General features: G+C 43.2%; 1 protein-coding gene across 1 annotated transcript; it reads left to right on the forward strand.

Moving 5' to 3' along the window:
• Nucleotides 1-6: 6 nt before the first annotated feature.
• Nucleotides 7-2,507, forward strand: Tmem185b (transmembrane protein 185B). The gene has a single exon (XM_005397652.2). It carries the CDS (start codon nt 86-88, stop codon nt 1,136-1,138), a length of 1,053 nt encoding a protein of 350 aa, XP_005397709.1. The 5' UTR covers nt 7-85; the 3' UTR covers nt 1,139-2,507.
• Nucleotides 2,508-20,337: the final 17,830 nt, after the last annotated feature.

Consider the following 20,337-nt stretch of genomic DNA (forward strand, 5'->3'; position numbering starts at 1 on the left):
CTCGCGGGCTTCCCCGAGACGGCGGCGACGTGGGCGCAGAGCGGCGTGAGCGGCGGGCTCGGGTGGGCGGGCGGCAGCCTACGCCATGAACCCCAGGGGACTGTTCCAGGACTTCAACCCGAGTAAGTTCCTCATCTACGCCTGCCTTCTGCTCTTCTCGGTATTGCTGCCCCTCCGCCTGGACGGCGTCATCCAGTGGAGCTACTGGGCCGTCTTTGCCCCCATATGGCTGTGGAAGCTCCTGGTCATCGCGGGTGCCTCGGTGGGTGCGGGCGTTTGGGCTCGCAACCCTCGCTACCGCACCGAGGGGGAGGCCGGCGTGGAGTTCAAAGCCATGCTGATCGCCGTGGGCATCCACCTGCTGCTACTCATGTTCGAAGTCCTGGTCTGTGACCGGGTGGAGAGGGGCACCCACTTCTGGCTGCTGGTCTTCATGCCGCTCTTCTTCGTTTCCCCGGTGTCCGTAGCTGCTTGTGTCTGGGGCTTTCGACACGACAGGTCGCTGGAGCTAGAGATCTTGTGCTCCGTCAACATCCTGCAGTTCATCTTCATCGCCCTGAGGCTGGACAGGATTATCCACTGGCCGTGGCTGGTGGTGTTCGTGCCCCTGTGGATCCTCATGTCCTTCCTTTGCCTGGTTGTCCTCTATTACATCGTCTGGTCCCTCCTGTTTCTGAGGTCCCTGGATGTGGTTGCAGAACAGCGAAGGACACACGTGACCATGGCTATCAGCTGGATAACGATTGTTGTGCCCCTGCTCACTTTTGAGGTCCTGCTGGTTCACAGGTTGGATAGCCACAATACATTCTCTTACATCTCCATATTTGTTCCCCTCTGGCTGTCTTTAGTAACTTTGATGGCCACAACATTTAGACGGAAAGGAGGCAATCATTGGTGGTTTGGCATTCGCAGAGATTTCTGTCAGTTTCTGCTTGAAATTTTCCCATTTTTAAGAGAATATGGGAACATTTCCTATGATCTCCATCATGAAGACAGTGAAGATGCTGAGGAAACATCCGGTTCAGAAGCTCCAAAAATTCCTCCAATGTTTGGAAAGAAAGCCAGGGTAGTTATAACGCAGAGCCCTGGGAAATATGTTCCCCCGCCTCCCAAGTTAAATATTGATATGCCGGACTAAAACTGCCTTCCTCACTGGCCCTTTGGTGAGCTGGAAACAACCAACTCCACCTTGCTTTTGCCACTTTATTCATCCCAAACCCGAAACCACAAGCAGGCTCCAAACACCATTTCACGACTTGAGATCGATGCGGATTAGTGACTCATCATTGTCTCCTGTAGATAGCAGGGGTTAGTTTTGTCTTTGGTTTTGTGTGTATGTTGTATGTATGTGTGAGAGAACTCCTGTTTGCTTTCCAAATAGGTCTTTAAGAGCTAGCCAGGGGCAGTAGGTGGAATTGTTTTAGTAGGTCCTCAAAAGGAGTAACTACACAGTTTGTTTTGTTTTTTTTAAAGGTCTACTACACCTATTAAAAGTATTGTTTAAAAAATATTTTTATATACGGCTAGTCTAAAATTGTATGTGAGATTGTACCTGTTGTGGCAGAATAACAAATGTACAGAATTCTCTTTCCCGCCGCTGGTTTATAAGCCTTGCAGTTATTTCTAGTGTTCCTACTGTTAAAATAGTTCTTCTTTGGACATTGCTTTGGTCGTGAATTGTCTTTAATATTCAAATAGATGAACTTTTCTAATGGCGTGAATCTGTGCATATATGAATATTTTAGCAGTGTAATGTGTTGAATTCCAGTTCTCTGCAGTACAAAGTATTATGTTAAAGTATTTTTTTACGTTTCTACGTGAAGATACATGTTTATTGCAGGTGTCCTCAGAGTGCATAAAATGTTCATATATACCTCTTATGGGGTCAAATCTAAGTACCAGGCACAAAGCAGGGATTGGAAATCCCATGGGTCTGAATATTCAGGTATTCGGTGACCGGTCTGCACAGTTCTGCAGTCTGTCTCAGTAACTGTTCGGAGCCACCACCCTTTGGGAGCAGGTGACACCCTCCAGTGTGGAACCAGGTCCTAACGTGACTTATTTACCATTTTTCTCCAGAGGTGATAACATCTCTTGAGGAACAACTAAAGTAAGCAAAGAGTGGTTTGTCATATCTAAGGATCTTGGAATATTTGGTTGTCATAAAGTAAAGCATTACTTATCACTGGAAAGCAGGATGGAGTGACCTTAACCAAAAGTAGCCAAACAAGATGTCTTATTTTAAGGTCCAAACTTTTGTGGTTGTCAGCAACAGGGAAGCAGTAGTTTGGGTTACCTTTTTAGGGTAAGTACGATGTATCTTTAAGTGCTGGTGGGATGCAGGGAACCAGAAGGGCAGAAGCCAGGTTCTATGAGAGTAATGTTGTGGCTAGAACAAATAAATACTTTCAGAAGGAGGTTTAGGTGGAAAGCAGTACTGATATTTCTGGGGAAGGCTGTTGGGAACCCACTGGTATTGACAACTTATTAAAAGTTACCTCAAGTGAGTTTGGTGCAGTAAGTACATGACTGTACCCTTTGCCCTGGCCACGAGACCTGTTCCATCTGATAAACCCAAATTCACTGTTTTTGCCTCATTTAAAAAACACTGAAAGTAACATACTTCATATACATGCTGGTAACAGTGCTAGCAATAAAAGGGACCAGAGTACCCGCATGCCTGAGGATGCCACCCCTTACACTAGTTGGCTGGGGCTAAGCTGAGTGTCCCTCCCCGCCCCCCATACATACACACTGTGGGTTTGCACAGCTGGCGGAATGTGGGGAGCAGCCAGAGCAGCCGTGGATGTACCATTTCATGAACAGGATTGACTCATTCATTGACTTTCTCAGTACATTTATTAAGGACCTGCTATGAGCCAGGGCCGCTGCTAGACAGTGTGGGTACAGTGGAGAGTGGTTCAGACCTGCCCATGGGGTGCCCAGTGGGAAGAACAAGCTGAGAGATGTTCACAGAAAATGGGTGGAAGGTGCAGCTGGCCTCAGGGTGACCTTCACCCAGACCTTCAGGCCCAACTTTATTTTTAGTCCAACGCCCTACCTTCTCTGCTCCCAGAGTATCTGAAAGCATCAGAAAGATGTAGATGTGGAGAAACATGTTGGCGGAGGAAATGCAGAGTGGATTTGGGGTAACAGGCATCAGCAGCCCCTTGTGGCTGCAGTGTCAGGGTAGGGGCATGTTGGTATTCCCCACGAGTCCCTCCGTCTTCCCTCCTGTCCTGGTTGTGTCAGTGGAGGTCAAAAGTGTTCCTACCTACATGGGCTACCCCTAGGAGGCCTGTTAGATAAAAACAGTATGAGTGACAGTTGTGAAACAGCTGTTTGATCTGTGAAGTTGATACAACCCCAGCTATACCTGAGAGTTTAGTAATTGCTACTCAACAGTGACTCCACAGTTTTTAATATTCTTCAGTTCTGTCACTGGTTTTTCCTGCAGAATGATGTAACGATCAGCTTTTGCTGCTAAACAACTTCAAAAACCTCATTGGCCTACAAGTATGAATCATGGTCCACAGGTTGACTGTGGGAGTGCCACACCAGGCTGGGGTCTGATTCAGGTAGGCTCCACAGCATAGCTGTATTCTGGGTACCTGGCTGAAGGAGCCCCATTCCCTGGGCCGGATTTCTCTCTGTAATGGCAGAAATGAGGAGGCCAAGCCAAAGCCTGCAAGCACAGAGTCCCCACATGTGGCAAATGTCGAGTCTGCTCACATTCCAGGCTGAGCCCGTGGCCTGTAGGTGAGGTAGTACCTGCCCTAGAAACAACACGATCTGCACAGGCGGCTGATGGCCCATGAATTTAAAATGTAGAAATTCTTTTTTTTTTTTTTTTGGTACTGGGAATGGAACTCAGGACGTTGCCCTTGCCAGGCAGGCGCTTGTGCCGCTGAGCTGTATTCCCAGCCCGTCATTAATTTAAAATGTTAAAAGGTCATTGTAAAGGAAGCTCAAAGTTTGTGGCAGACCATAGCTGATTTTCTTCCCCTTCTACAATCTAGTTTTTGTAAGTTGTTGCCACCAGAAGGCATCTGTTGGGATCTGAAGCAAGATGGGAAATCCCTGAGTTTAGAGCCCTCAGTAAACAATGGCGCAGCCCCAGCAGCTCCCTGCACGACAGTGTCAGGAACGCACTGTAGCCCTAGGCTTTGCTCACACATGTGACCCGTGGGAGGTCAAGGCTGAGTGCAGAGAGACCAGCCAGGTAGGAACAGAGGGAGCAACAGAGTGGAGACGGGCCTGAGAGGGCCAGCGTTGTGCAGGCTGTATGAGGAAAGGAAGCTGTGGGGCCACAGGGAGCTGACAGGTGAGTGGGGAGGCCGGGGCAGGCTCAGCAGGCACACGGTGACCCTGGGGAATTGTGCTGCTGGAAGGAACATTTGGTGAGGACTGCACCTGGTGCCACTGCTGTTCATCCTATGACACTGCCACAGAAAGGGACCACCAGTCTTGCTCCTGCTGCCACAAGTAACTCCTCAGCCGTCTGCTGTTAGCTCAGGACTGAAGTGCCAGGAGGAGGAGGTGATCAACCAGCCGAGCCTTGGGTGTTTGCATTCTGCAGCCTCCAGAACCAGAGAAGAGGCCATCTGGCTCCGTTACCTCAGTGGAAGCAGCGGTCTGCCGCAGCTCTTCTGTAGAGGATTTGCCTGAGAAGGAAGACGTTCAGAGGCTGGGTAATTAGAGACAGTGGTGGAAGTCCCCTGCCGCCTGCTCGTCTGCTGTATGCCAAGTACCCTTCTACCCAAGCTTACACTTCAAAAATGAGGCTTCCTTCTAATACAGTGTTTCAGCGAAACAGTTTTGTCCCTTCCCTAAGGGCAAGAGAGGCAACCTATCTGCTTTATCAGCTCTTCCTCGTGCTCCTCGTCTGTTATATTTGGGGTGTCTCCTCCTCTACCTTTGTCACAATCTGTGTGGATTAAAGGCAGCGGCTACAACAGGATCTCCGAAGTGTAGCCTGAGATCCTGGGGTCGGTCTGGCTCTTCCTTGCTTGCTTAGATAACGCCTGGGGGAGGCTGTGTTCTTCAAGAAGCCAGACTGCAAGAGAGTAAATGCAGAAGCAGACACGAGAACACAGTTACCTCCTGTGAGGCTAAACCCTAAAGCTTTGCAAAATGCAAAATCAACACCAATCAACACCACCGCCATTCTAAGATGTCAGGCAGAAGTCAAAATGCAAAGTCAGCACCATGTTGGCTTTGGAAGTACATTGACCTTTTTTGGAATCAAACTCAGGACCTGATGCTTGCCACCCAGCCCACACTGACCTTTTCTCTGTCTCTCCCCGCCTCTTCCCTCTCTGTCTCCTTCTCTCTTCATTGCTGGGGGTTGCATCCAGGACCTTCATTCTGAACTATTCATTTATTCATGTATTTGTTTGTTCATTCATTCAATGACAGGGTCTTATTAGTTGCCTTGGATGATCTTGAACTTTCAGTCCTCCTCCTAAGTAACTGGAACTAGAGGTGTGTACCACCACAGCCAGCGGTTCTCATTTTTTAAAAGTTAATATCTAATGATTTTATTTTTTTAAAGTAATTAAATACTTTTAAAAGTTACCGGCTTTAATTTCCACCATGAGAAACACCTGTAACTCAGAAGTTCTTTGGGGTCCTTGATTCTAAGAGTGTAAAGGGGTCCCCGTGACCCAGATTTGAGAACTGCTGCCTTAAGTTGGTGGAAGGAAACAGAAATTGGGTGAAATTCAGTATGACACAGCAGGAAATGGAACAGAGGGCCATTGTCCTTGTTTCTGCAACAAGCCACAAGATGAACTATCTGCTGGTCTCCAATTCTGTCTTCCACCAGCACCTGCTTGGTTGGCCAGCCTTCGTTCCTAGCACCCTGAGCCCTTCACTGGTCTTGCTGGCATCTTTCACTTGGTGTCCCAGGGTCCTTGCAACCATGTGGAACAATCTAGGGGATCCCTGGATGCTGCCCATAAGCCTGGTCCTCCACTCTGTGGGAGCAACGCTGTTTCCCGCTGATAGTCTGAGAAGGAGGTATCTATCATTTTGGCTGACTGCCAAGGGAAAATGGGGAGGACAGTCACCCGTGGAGCCCACAGGCCACTTCTTTCTAGTTCCAGGGTGTCTTGTTTTGTTTTATTAACTTTCCTTTTTGGTGCCAGGAATCGAACTCAGGACCTTGTGCTTGCTAGGCAGGTGCTGTGCTGCTGAGCTGTCTTCCTGGCCCAAAAGTTTCCGTTTTTTTTTTTTTTGTACTGGGAATCAAACTCAGGACCTTGTGCTTGCCAGGCAGGAACTTACGCAGCCGTATCCCGGCTGTTTTGGTTTTTTGGTACAGGTGTCACTATGCAGTTCAGGCTGGTCTTGAGCTCACTTTGTAGCCTGGGCTGGTTTGGAACTCGAAGTGATCCTCCTGCCTCAGCCTCCTGAGTGCTGGGATTACAGGCGTGTGCCACCACGCCCAGCTCAGGATGTCTTGTTTGTTAAGCACCTCCACCAAGGGCAGGAGGGAGGAAGTAGGTTTTGAAACCGTTCCCCACCCTGGTCGCTCAGATTTTACTTGCTCCATGCCCAGTCTCACTGCTTTTGCCCCTCCCTGTGTATCACTCCCACCTCCACCTCTGCCCCTTGAGCCCTGGTTCCCTGTGGTGTGGCCATGACTGGGCCTTCAAAGCCTAGGCCACATTCTTTCATCCAGGAGCATCAACTATGCTGGTGTAGAACCTGGACCACAGACCTCATCACATTTCTCAGCCCCTGGAGACTACCTTGCGTTACCTCCCAGTCCCGTTATAGAAGCCTGTCCTCTTCCCTTTCTTCTCGCCTTCTCTGAGAAATACATCTAGCCATTCATGGGGGAAATTCCACCCCTGCCTAGCTCTTACTAGCTTGGATAGGACACGTAGGCCTTGGGACCAGGCGGAACTCAGTGCTCTAGCCTCAGGGTACTTGCTGTGACCCATAGGGCCTCAGAAAATTTCAGCCACATCTTCAAGAGCTGGAGGATCAGTGCTGAGGCCACCTAGACCCAAGTCGGCCTTCGTGGGCCAGAATGGGCCAGGGTTATCTAGTCTGTGGATAGTCCCTGACAACCACTGCCATTCTAAGATGTCACACAGAGGTCAAGCATGGAGAGGAGGGTCTCGAGGACCTTGCCATGTGAGAAGGGACATTTCAGAGCAAGCCATAGGGGCTGTCCATTGCTCCCCAGTGGGGACCGAAGGAGGGAGAGGCCCAGAGAGTAAGATGAGGTGCTGCCCTCACCAGCCAGAGAAGCCCTACCCCACTAGGTCAGGCAACAGTCCAAAACAGTTATAGCTCAAGCTGCCAGCAAAGCACCAACTGGGCTGCTTAAACTGTCATTTACCTCTCTCAAAATCATGGTGCCAGCACAGTGGGACTTTGCTAGGAGCTTTTCTCACTGTCTTCTCACGGTGGCCAGAGAGGTTTTTCTGGGGTCTCTTTACATGAGAGGACTCACCCCGTTATAAGGTCCCACTCTTTTTTTTTTTTTTGTCTTTTTGAGACAGGGTCTCGCTATGCAGTTCAGGCGGGCCTTGAGCTCACTTTGTAGCCCAGGCTGGTCTTGAACTCACAACGATCCTCCAGCCTCAGCCTCCCCAGTGCTTGGATTACAGGCGTGCGCCACCACACCCGGCCTAAAGTCCCACTCTTATGAGTTCTACCCCTAATTATCTCCTAAGCCTCACCTCCGAATGCCATCACACTGGATTTTGGATTTCCAAATCCAAACTTGGGAGGAACACAACTCAGTTCACACTAAGCACACACTAAGCATGAAAGGCCCAAAGGCAGGGACCGTGCCCAGCATTCAGCCCAGTCCTGTCTTCTGAGCCCTAATATGGGTGAGGTTCGGTGGGCCCGCAGGAGTGAGGGTGGGCCCCATCATCCCCTGAGCCTCTAGACCTACAGTTACCCAGTGACACAAGCATAGGGACAGGATGGGGAAAACGCAGCACCATGGGGACTTGAGTGTGAGTGGGGTGAGGCGGGTGTGGGGTGTCTCAGCATGGGCAGGCCCAGAGTTGTGGACACGGAGGAGGAAAGTGTCAGTCAGGATGCCTTGGTGATCATGAATAGGGACCTTCATGGTCAGGAATATGATCAGAAAGCCAGAGGCGACTGGTCTGTGGACAAAGTCCCTTGTTCAAGAATTCATCAGAGGAGGCAGGTTTTCCCATCTGTCCATGTCCAGCTTTGTCTTCAGTTAGCAGTGACCTCCCATCTCCCTCTCGTTCTCCCTCTCCTTCCCTTTTTCTCTCTCTGTCTCTCTCCTTCCCTCTCCTGTGCACCCCTGCCTCTTGGAGAAGGGCAAGGGCCTCTGGCTCGCACTCAGAGCACTTACCCTGCTGCATTGTCACCATCCATTTCCATGTCTCGTCTGTCCCCTTGGCAGGACTGTGGCCTCCTCAAGGGTTGGGGATGTCCGGGGTCTCTGACGGGGTTGGCATACTGTACACTTGGACACGATGGGCAAGCGCATGAGCGTGTCTCTTGGGTCCTCAGCCAGCTGATAGGTTGTCCAAAGAGCGTGAGAAGCAGGCGCAGAAAGAAGGATGGTTGGGGAGAGGAGGGGTGGGGAGAAGACCCAGAAGGCCCTGACAGAGAAGGGAACCCTTCACGTTAAACAGCAACAAGTGGTTACTCTCGCGTTTCCCAGCTAGCGGTCCAGCCCCCCTGTCCCAGGGGCACCATGAGGCCAGGCGCAGCAGCACGCTGTGACTTGTTTAGGCCCCAGTGCAGAGGTGTGGGCATTTAGACCAACTCCAGCCCTTTCCCAACCCCTGTGCCACCCCAGGGGGATCCGGGCACCTCTTCTGGCTGGGAGGTAACTGCTGTGTTTTCATGTGGCCAGGTTGGGCCCAGGTCAAGAGCACAGGCAGAGTGTGGGAAAGTGACGGCCTGACCTCAACAGGGAAGTTCTGCAGGTTCTTAGCTCCCTGTCACTCGTCACTTGTCACTTGGGCAAATGCTCCTCCAGGCCTCTGGGCTGCTCCTGGCGGCTCTCGGGTGGAGGCCTGAGCAGTAGCACTGGAGGGAGGGGAGCTCCCTCAGATTGGAGAAACGACTGCTCCGAGTTTCAGAGGCCTGTCCACAGGCTCGGCTTTCTGTACTGATCTGTGACAGGCCAGCCGAGAAGTTCCTGCTTTTTTGTTTTTGTTTGTTTCATGTTTCTGTGGTGGGGCAAGAGCTCCAGGTTTCCTCCTCTCATTTTGCTGACCTCACTCCTGTGTTTTTGATACTGTGTCTTTGAGACTGTCTTCCATTCATGTTGATTCCAGGCATCCAAGCTAGTTTTCAATCTGGCTGAGTTTAGAAAAACAAATTTGTCTTTCCTCTAGAAGGGTATGACCCCTCGTGGTCAGTTTTTCCCCCTTGAATAAAATGTCTTTGCACGTTAAAAAAATAAAATAAAATAAAATAAAAAACCACCAAACAGCTGTGTTAGAACTCTCCCCAACACAGCACAGCACAACACAGCACTCTCAGGTTGGTCCAAAGACCCAGTGGCACTGCCATGACTGAGACACATCAGGTCACCAGGATTCTTCTGCGCACAGAACACTGCAGAGAACACTCAGGAACATTCCACTCAAAACCCAGTGGACATAGATGGGGGGGACACAGATAATGAAAAGTGCCCCCAAGCCTTCCTTGCCTCATGATACCCGCAGACCCTGATACTGTATTTCATATTACCCTCAGATCCAAGGGTCATGAACAGGGCTGCTGGAGGCTGAGATGATGGCCTGGGCTGGGGCCCTCCAGTCAGCTGTCCTGAGGCCTAACAATATGCCTATGTCTATTTGAGTCTATTAATGGATACTATACTCTGTTATTGTTTTATTTATTAATCTTTATATTGATGCCACTCCATCTGGCTTACTGGAGCCTCATAATAAGTTCAAAGTATAGCAGTACAGATCCTTCAACTTGGTTCTTCTTTTTCTAAGTTGTTTTGCCTGTTTTGTTTTTGGTAAGATTTTAGAATCACATTGTCAATTTTTCCAATTTTTTCTGCTTGAGATTTTATTAAAACCATAAGATCAATTTGGAAAGAACTGACATTTTAATAATATTGAGTCTTCTGGCCGATAAAGAACTCTTCCTTTACATCTTCATTAATTTTTCTCACAGTGCTTTATAGTTTTCAGTATCCCAGTTTGTGTTAGTCAGCTTTCTGCTGCTGGGACAAAATACCTGATATGCATAATTTAAAAGAAGAAAGGCTTATATTGGCTCATGGTTTCAAAGGTTTTAGTCCATGGTTGGTTGGCTCCGCGGCTGAAACATCATGGTAGGGGAAAGCTTCTCACCTCATGGCAGCCTGGGAGGAGAGAAAGTAGAAGAGGCAGAGAGACTCTGCAAAGGCATAATCCCCAGTGATCTACTTCCTCCAGCTGGGCCCCACCTCCTAATAACTCATTCAGCTATGGACTCATCATCAGTTAGCCCACCAAAGAGGTTAGTGCCCTCATAATCCTGTCACCTCTGTAGATATCTCTTAATCCAGTCAAGTTAACAGTCAAGATTAAACATCACAGGGTTTTATGTATCTTTCTTCAGATTTATCAGGATCTATTTCATCTTTTTTTAATACAACTGTAAATAGTATTTTTTTTTTTTTTGGAGACAAGAGTCTCACTATGTAGTCTAGGCTGGCCTGGAAATCGTGTAGCCCAGGCTGGCCTTGAACTCACAGCAATCCTCCTGCTACAGCCTCCTGGATGCTGGGATCACAAGCATGTGCCACCACACCTAGTGTAAATAGTATTGTTTGAGTTTCCATTTTTATTAGTCATATACAGAAATAAAATTGACTTATTGATCATACATGTTGAGATTTTGTTAAATCCGTGAATCATTATATATTAGCTTTTTTGTGTAGATTCCAAATTCCATAGAACTCTCAAAAATATATTCCATAGAACTCTCTACTTTGGTGATCATACTACCTGTAAATAAATACAGTTTTACTTTGTTGTTTCCAGTATGAATGCCTCCAGTACAATGCTGAGTAGAAGTGGCAAGAGCAGATGCTCCTGATCATGTAGGGAAAGTGCTCAGTTTCTCCTTAGTAAGCATGGTATTGACTATAGGTAGTCCAAAAATATCATGTATCAAGTTAGGGAAGTTTCCTTTTATTCCTAATTTAGTGAAAAATTTTCTCTTAAATTGATGCTGGATTTTTGTCTAAGCCTTTTCTTGTGGCTACTGACATGGTCATATAATTTTTCTTCTTTAGTTGATGGGCAATAGTGAGTTATATAAACTGATTTTAAAATATTGACTAAGACATGGATTCCACGGTAAAGCTAGTCGGTCATTGAACAACACTTTTTTAATGTGTTGTTGGATCTTATTTGCTGAAATTTTGTTAAGAATTTTTTTTGTATCTATGCTTGCAAAAGACATTGCTTTGTAGTTTTCTTTTCATGTAAAGTCTTTGTCCAGTTTTGGTGTAAGAGAAATACTGGCCTCATAGGAAGAGTTGGAAAATATTCTCTGCTCCATATTTTGGAAGAGTTGTGTAGAATGGGTGTTATGTCTTCTTTACATGTTAATTAAAATTTTTCAGGGAGACCACCTGAAACTTGAGTTTTCTTTTTGGGAAAATTTTTAACTATAAATTCGACTTCTATTCAATTACATGGGAGATTCATAGACATGGAAATACTCAGGCTCTTTTTTTTTTCCTAGAATGAACTTTGGTAGTTTGTGTCTTTCAAAGAATCTGTCACTTATTCTGAGTTGTCAAATTTATTAGCATGAGGTTGTTTCACAATATTATCTTGTGATTCTTATAAAGCTTTGTTGTTTCTGTAGTAATAGCAACTTACTCCTGATCAAATCCATGAATATCAGTTTTATTTTTCTTCTCAAAGAACCAACTTTTAATTACTTTTATTTCCTTTCTAACTTTCCTGGTTTTTTTTTCAATAATTTCTATTTATTCAGATTCAACAACTTTTTCCTTTTTCTGTTTTTGTAAGGTATAAGCTGAGACCACTGATTTGAAATCTTTTCCTATATATATATCATTATATTTTTTTTGTGGAAGGAAGAGGGAAAATTGCAGAGTGGTAAGCAATAACAACTCAGTCTCCCTGAGATTTGGAATCTAGACAATGTAAAATAACAACTTGGGTTGGGTGTGGTGGCACACACCTATAATCTCAGCACTCAGGAGGCTGAGGCAGGAGGATCATTGTGAGTTCAAGGCCAGTCTGGGCTACAAAGTGAGCGCAAAGCCAACCTGAACTGCATAGTGAGACCCTGTCTCAAAACAAAACAAAACAAAACAGAAAAAACAACTTGGGGAAGGAGAGACACAGAGAGACAAAGAGACAGACACAGATAGAGAGTCAGAGAGACAGAGAGACAGAGAGAGATATTCCTAGGAATCAGGAAGGACCTGACAGGAAAATCAGAATTCACAGAGAAACTAAAGAGGTAGATGGAACACAATGCAGAGAAGGGAAGGGACAATTTTCACTTTTTCCTCCGGCTCCTGACTTATGGCTCATGGAAAAGGGAAACTGAACCTACAGAGACAAAGAGAAAGAAAGCTGGCTTCACTTCAGGGCTCCCAGTGTTACATTTCTGCAGTGCCTGGGTGAGAGACAGTCATGGGAGACGGCCATGGTCAGGGAGCCGCAATCAGGCTGGAAAGAGATGCCTGGAGGGGTTCCAGGTAAAAGACACAGGCCCTGCCCCCCAAACCAGAAGCTGGTCTCAGCCTGAGTTGCTCTGGATTTGAAGGTCACAGCTTTGGCAACTTTAGCCTAATCCTGCTGCCTGCTTGGTGCCTGCATCCAGCAAAGATATGAGGTTCCACTGCCTTCTTTATTTACCAGAGTGAGAAGGGCCTCATCTTAACTTGAACACTGCCCCAATGCTGTAGATCCTAAAAGAAAACCACACATGCAAAATCACAGACTTTTTTTCTGTTTTCTTTCTTCCTTTCTTGGCAAGTGGTTGGATCTTGGGACTCAAGTAAACAAGTAAAGTTAGCTATGCTGAAAGTACATCACTAAAAAGCAGCCAATTAAAGAGATCTCTATACTGGCAACAAAGTCTTTATAAGCATTCACAAAACTCAACACAAAACAAAACAACACAAACATGAGAAGACAGGCAACAAAATGACTCCCACAACTCCCAACTCCCCTAAAACCAACCTAGGCAGTCTCTAGGGGGAAAATAACTACACACCCAGATTACTCAAAAAGATAGCAGAAGAGGTTAGAAAATAGATCAAAGAGGTAGTTAACAGGATCACAGAAGATTTAACTACACAGAAAATGGAAGTAACAACCAAAATGATCTAGGAGCTTTCAGAAGACACTAGCAAAAGCTAGATGAGCTAAAAAAAAAAAAAAAAAAAGATACAAACATGAATGAGCAGTTCAGCAAAGAATTAGAGTCCATGAAAATGTTTCAGTCAGAAATCTAGGAGATTAAAAATTATACTGAAAGTATGGGCAGCAGAAGGGACCAGGGTCTGGTTTAGAACTACTAGACAATGATACCTTCACAGACCAATTCCACAAAGACACCTTTAGTAACACAGCAAGAGAATGTTAAAAATGGATCCAATAGCTGCTGGATGACACAAAGAAGAACAATCTAAGAGTAATTGGAATAAGTGAACAACCTGTTGAAAAGTGAAAATTGGCATAAGAAAAAAACCTGTTCATATAAATAATGGCAGAATATTCCCCAAATATAGAGAAAAACATACATATATGTGAGGCATGTAGCCCCCCAAATAATCATGACCAAAAAGAACATTATACTCAATATATCAGAAGTCCATCCCAGGGACAAAATCTTAAAAGTTGTTAGATACAGGCAATAGATTACGTATAAAAGTAAATCCATTAGAATTACAGCAGATGTCTCAGCACAAACCTTAAAGGGCAGGAGGACTTGGAATGAAGGGTTTCAAGCCCTAAAAGATAACAACTTCCAACCACAACTTATACATTTTACAAAACCTTCCTTCAAAATTGGTGGAAAAATAAGGTATTTCCATGACAAGGAGCACCTTGAGAATTTCATGACCATCAAACCAACATTACAAAAAATTCTCAAGAATATCCTAGAAAGAGACAATGAAGCCAACAATGCCAGCAAGTCAAAAAGAATGGATACTCATGGGGAGATGAGGAGCTAAGCAATATAGTTTTCAAAACATTAGCCAGAGCAATTAGATAAGAGAAAGAAATTTAAAAAGGATAAGATAGGAAAGAAGTTAAATTATCATTATTTGCAGATGACATGATCTTCTACATAGAAGACCCCAAAAAGCTCTTAAAATAATCACATCCAGTTGTGTAGCAGTATATAAAATCAACTCTCAAAAAATCATAGTGTTTCTGTACACCAATAATAAATTTACTGAGAAAAATATTAGAGAAATAATACCTTTCGCTATAACATCAAGAAAAATGAAATACTTAGCAATTAACCTGACAAAGGATGTGAAGGACCTCTACAATGAAAGTGACATTACTCTGAAAAGATTGAAGAGGTCATCAGAAAATAGAAAGATATTCTCTGTCCCTAGATAGACAGAACCAATTTAGTCAAAATGGCCATACTTTTAAAACTGTTATATAGATTCCACATAATCCCAATGAAAGTACCAATTGCATTCTTCCAGAACTAGAGAAAGCAATTCTAAAGTTCATATGAGCCGGAAGGGATGTAGAATAGGAAAAGCAATTCTGACCAGCAAGGGCAAGGCAAGGGTATTGCAATTCTGAATTTCAAATTATACCACAAAGCTACAATGATAAAAATAGCATGCTATGGGGGGTGGGGCAGACTTGAGGATAAATGGAATAAAATAGGATGCAGAAACAGCTCCAGGCACATTTATCTTTGACAAAGGGGCAAAATACTTTTGCTGGAGCAAAGATAGCCTCTTCAACAAATGATGCTGGGAATGGGGCTGGGGATTTAGCTCAAGCGGCAAAGTGCCTGCCTGGCAAGCACAAGGTCATGAGTTCGGTTCCTGGTATTGGAGAAAAACCAAGACCCCCCAAACTTAAAAAGCCCAATAAAAATGGGCACCTGAAATGAATAGACACTTCTCAAATTAAGAAGAACAAATGGTGAATAAATACATGAAAAAATGTTCGGCATCACTTGCCATTTGAGAAATGCAAATTAAAACAACACTGAGATTCCATCTCATTCCAGAAAGACTGGCCAGCATCAAGGAAGCAAATAGGCTGCTGGGGGGAAAAGGAACCCTTCTACAGTATTGGTGGGAGTGTAAACTGATAAACCACTATGGAAATCAGTATAGAGATTCCTCACAAAAGTAAAAATAGAAATTTCATCTGACCCAGCTATTTCCCCTTTAGGTATATTTCCAAAGAATTAAGGACATCATATTGCAGTGATACTTGCATACCCATTTTAGAACAGCACAATTCATAAGAGCTAAATCTTGGAAGCAGCCTCTGTGTCCATCAATAGATGAATGGATAAAGAAAATGTGTTGTTTATACACAGTGGCGTGGTATTCTGCCATAAAGTTGTTTTGAAGACAATGAATGCACCTTGAAATCATAATGTTAAGTGAAGTAAATCAGACACACAATCTTAAGTTTACATGGTTTCTCTTATAGGAGAAACCCCATAGATAAATAAAAGGCAGACAACAGGAGAAAAAAAGAGAGAGAAAAAAAATTATTGTAATCCAGCCTGGCCAATGTACCTCAAAGTGTACCTTGATTTAGTGTTGCTATTTTATATATTTTATATGTTTTTTGGCTTGTTAGTCTGGCTGCTAATCTATGTTTATGATAACTGATAAAGACTTACAAAATAAATCTGACGCTGGCAAAAAAAAAAAAAGAAAAAAATTTTTCCATGTATTGTTTTAGCTGTTGCCAGCAAATTTTGAGATTTTGTGTACTCACTCAGTTCAACATCATTTTAATTTCTCTTTTGATTTCTTCTTAGACCAGGAATTTCTTTAGAAGTGGGATAGTTTCCACATATTTGAAGATGTTCCACATATCTTTCTGGCATTGATTTAACTCATTTGGGTCAGATAATAGACTTTGTATGATCTGAGCCTTTTAAAATTTATTGAGACTTGTTTTATGGTCTACATTGGCAAAACTTCAGGAAGACTGTGTGCAGCATAGTGCTATTGGGTGAAGAATTCTATAAACATCAGGTCGGGCTGATAGTGTTTTAGCACATCCTCACCGATTTTCTATATATTTATTCTGTTAATTATTGAGGCAAGGGTGTTGAAATTTCTGATTCTGCTGAGGATTTCCATATTTCCTTTTGTACTTCTACTAACATTGCTTTCTGTAGTCTGATGTCATGACCCTTAGTGCTGTGCTGTCTTCTTGGTGAATTTACTCTTTTATGATTAGATAATGTCTGTCTGTCTTTATTTCTGGTCATTTTCCTGACTTCAGTGAATTTTGTGGTGGTTGGTTTTTTTTTGTTTGTTAACATAAAATAAATCATTTAGAGAGATTGTGAAAAGGAAAGAAATTGCTCAAAAGGAAAGAACAACTGGGTTAAGGAAAGGAGAAAAGAAAGATGGAAGGGAGATATATATAAATAATATATATACACACACAAAGATATAATATATATTATATATTAATATATATACATAAATACAAGATAGCTAAGGTAATTTCACTAGTAATTTCTATCAATTTATTGAAAGGAATAGTTAATGCTTAATTTTTTTGATCAATTTTGCACACCTATATCTGGTAATCTGAACAACTACTTTGAAGATAACAGTATGCAATATAACAACCACTGTTGATTTCCTATCATCTTGTTTTGAAATTCTGTACCGTTTTAAATGTTTTTTGTTTATTTTTTATTCTCCTTAAAATAACATAAATAAATCAATCACTTAGAAGTGTCTTAGTTACTTTTCTCACTGTTGAGACAAAATACCTGACACCCAAAGTTAAAGGAGGAAATGTTTATTGAGCTCACAACTGTAGAGGTTTCAGCCCATAACACCCTGGCTCCAAGGCAGAGTGGCATGGCAGAGGGGCAACACTTTACTGTGGTTGAAGAAAACAAAAGCAACAAGTGAGAACAAGACACACCTCTTTCTGACCCTTGTATTGTGTCCAGTTTACCAGGATTAGGGTGGTGCCAATCCAATCAGTGGACTGATCCAGTAATCACCCACCTTAATCCCAGCATCTGTAATCCCAGCATTGCACTATGAATCAATCCCACACTTTAGATTCAGCCCCCTCCAGAAAAACCATATGACTACATGAGGCTTTGGAGGGACACCTAGACACAAACCAAGAAGTATACAATTGGCCTCACTGGCAAAGCACTTGCTAGCATACATGAGGCCCTGGGTTTCATCCCCAGTACTACAAATTAAATTAAGTTAAATTAAATTAAAATTAAAAGAGAAAGCAGTAGTGGGTAGAATGTGCACTTGCAGGCATGCCAAGGGCAGTGATACCAAGTTGTGTAAGGAGTCCACTGACACTCGATGGGAATTTGGGGTGCCTAAAGTGGAAATGGAGGAACAGAACCAGCTCTGTAAAACAGAATGTATGGACTCTGAATCTAAAGGAGTCAAAATAGCTGTCATAAAGTGAGTTGAATTTTCACTGTTGTCAGATTGCTTAAAAAGCAAAAGGATTAAAGATTTACTTGGTTAACAAGGCTCCTTCTTCATCAGTTATTTTGCAGGGCTCAGTATGACGTGCCACAATCTACTCCACTGGAGGTGCAAGCCTTTCATTGCCTGTGGGTGGGATGTGTAGGGATCTAGCCAGGTGCCTCATAACAGAAGTGGGGACAGAAGTTTGAAGAAGACAGTGACATTGAGGACCACAAAATAAAAGCAACCTGAGATAGGAAGGCACCAAAAATAAACATGGGTTTGTAGTATCTTTTTTCATAACAGCCAAAAGGTAGAAACAGCCTAAATGTCCATCAATGGAGAAATGTGCTGTATCTATACAGTGGAATATTATTCAACCATAGAAAAGAATAAAGCTTGTGTATGGATAAACCTTAAAAACGATGGATTAACACTGAAAATATCATGGATAATTAATACTGTTGAAATGTCATTACTATCCAATGCAATCTATAGATCCAATGCTTTTTTTATTTTATGGAAAAAAGTAAAATAAAATTTCATTACAAAATAATAGGCGAATAATAGTAGTTAATACATTGCATATTGTTGTTATCTTTAAGGTAGATGTTCAGAATACAAAATATGGGCTTAAAAATTCTCCAATAAATATTAGCACAAACCTTCCCTTTCAATGAACTAGGAGATACTAGTATCATAACTACTTTGCATATTTAAAACTAATTTGCATTTTTAAACCAAAGCCCCAATGTCATGTTTTACAGAAATGAAAAGTTCATTCTGAGCTTCATAAGGAATCTCAAGGAATTCTGAATAGCTAAAACAATCTTGAAAAATAAATTATAAAAGAAAACTTGAAGCTCATTCAAATTCTAAAGACTTTACTTAAACATAATCAGTGATTCATGAAGGAGGCAACACCAGGTCAAAAGGAGTTAACACTGCCAGGAGGGGCAAGAGGGAATATGTTATAAAGTGTTTGCACAAATAAGACAAAAATTTTTGATCAGTGGGCAGAAATTCCTGAGTTAGCGATTTGTTTGTGGTTTCTAGTTTTGTTTTGTTTTGCAGCGCTGGAGGGCAGAACTTCACAAGTGCTACACAAGGGCTCTCCACTCATCTGTACCACAGCCCAGTTCATGGTTTCTGATTGGTAGTTTCTAGTTTCGAGTACTGTTTACATTGGGCTTTGGTTTGTTCATGTAGGAATTTAAAATATCAAAGACACTCTAGTCTCCTGTCCTCTTAGCAGAGGGAAAAAGAAGACTCATACTTCCTGATTTCAAATTTACTACAAAGCTACAGTAATTAAAGCAGTTTGGTGCTGGTATGAAGACAGACATATACACCAATAAAGAGCCTAATGATAAACCCTTACATAGACAATCAAATGACTTTTGAAAGATGCCAATAAAATGGAATAAAGTACCATTCAGTTGAGAAAAGGAAAGTCTTTTCAACAAATGTGGCAGGAAAACTGGATACCCACATTAAAAAGGATTAAGTCAAACTTTTACCTTCTATACAAAATATTACTCAAAATGGATCAGAGGTCTAACTATAAGTGCTAAACTATAAAACTTTTAGAAAAAAACATAAGGAGACATCTTCCTGGCATTGGACTTGACAATGATTTCTTGGATATGACACAAAAGTAATGACAATAAAATAAAAAAGAAATTGGATCTCATCAGAATTAAAATTTTTGTGCCCCAAAAGACACTATCAGCAGAGTGAAAGTACATTCCACAGAATGAGAGAAAATATTTGTGAAACATATGTTTGCTAAGGGGTTAATATCTAGAATGTATAAAAAATTCCTACAATTCAACAATGACAAAAATAATATGTCTTAATGGTCAAAGGACTTGAAGAGATGTTTTTCCCCAAAGAAGGAAGAAAAAAGGAAGGAGGGAGGGAGTACAGAGGGAAGGAAAGAGGAAAAGGAAGAAGGAAACCACAGAAGGTAAGTGTTGGTGAAGATGTGGAGAGAATGGAACCCTGGTGTACTGGTGGGGTTATAAAATGGCACAGTCACTGTGCACAAGTTTGGCACTTCCTCAAAAAGTTAAACACAAATTACAAATATGATTCAGAAAATTCCACTCCTGGGTTTACACCCCAAAGAACTGAAAGCAGGGACTTGAAGAGACATTGGCACACCCATGTGCACGTCAGCATTATTCCTATAGCCAAAAGGTGGAAATAATCCAGATGTCCACCAACAGATGAAGACACAAGCAAGATGTGCTCTACCCATAAATGGAATTTTATTCGACCTGAAAAAGGAAAGGGAAGGGATTCTGACATGTGCTGCCATATGGATCAACCTGGAGGTTGTCCTGGACGACATTATGCTGAGTGAAATAAGCCAATTGCAAAGGAACAAATATTGTAGGATTCCACTGATGCAAGGCACCTGCAGCCATCACACTCACGGAGACAGAAAGTGGCATGACGGTTGCTGAGGCAGAGGGAGGGGAACGAGGGCCTGCTGTTAGAGGGTGCAGTTTCAGTCCGGATGATGAGAAAGTTGTGGATAGTTAGTGGTGATGGCTGCCTAACAAGCGAGAGTGCTTCATGCTGCCGCACCGTGCACTGACAAGTGGTGGAGTTGGTAAATTTTATTGTGTAAATTTGCCAAAGTGAAAAATTAAATAAAAAAAATTCAAAGCCTCCTCCAAGGGCAA

Source organism: Chinchilla lanigera, unplaced genomic scaffold, assembly GCF_000276665.1.
Source record: "Chinchilla lanigera isolate Chin_1 unplaced genomic scaffold, ChiLan1.0 scaffold00058, whole genome shotgun sequence".
Taxonomy (NCBI): domain Eukaryota; kingdom Metazoa; phylum Chordata; class Mammalia; order Rodentia; family Chinchillidae; genus Chinchilla; species Chinchilla lanigera.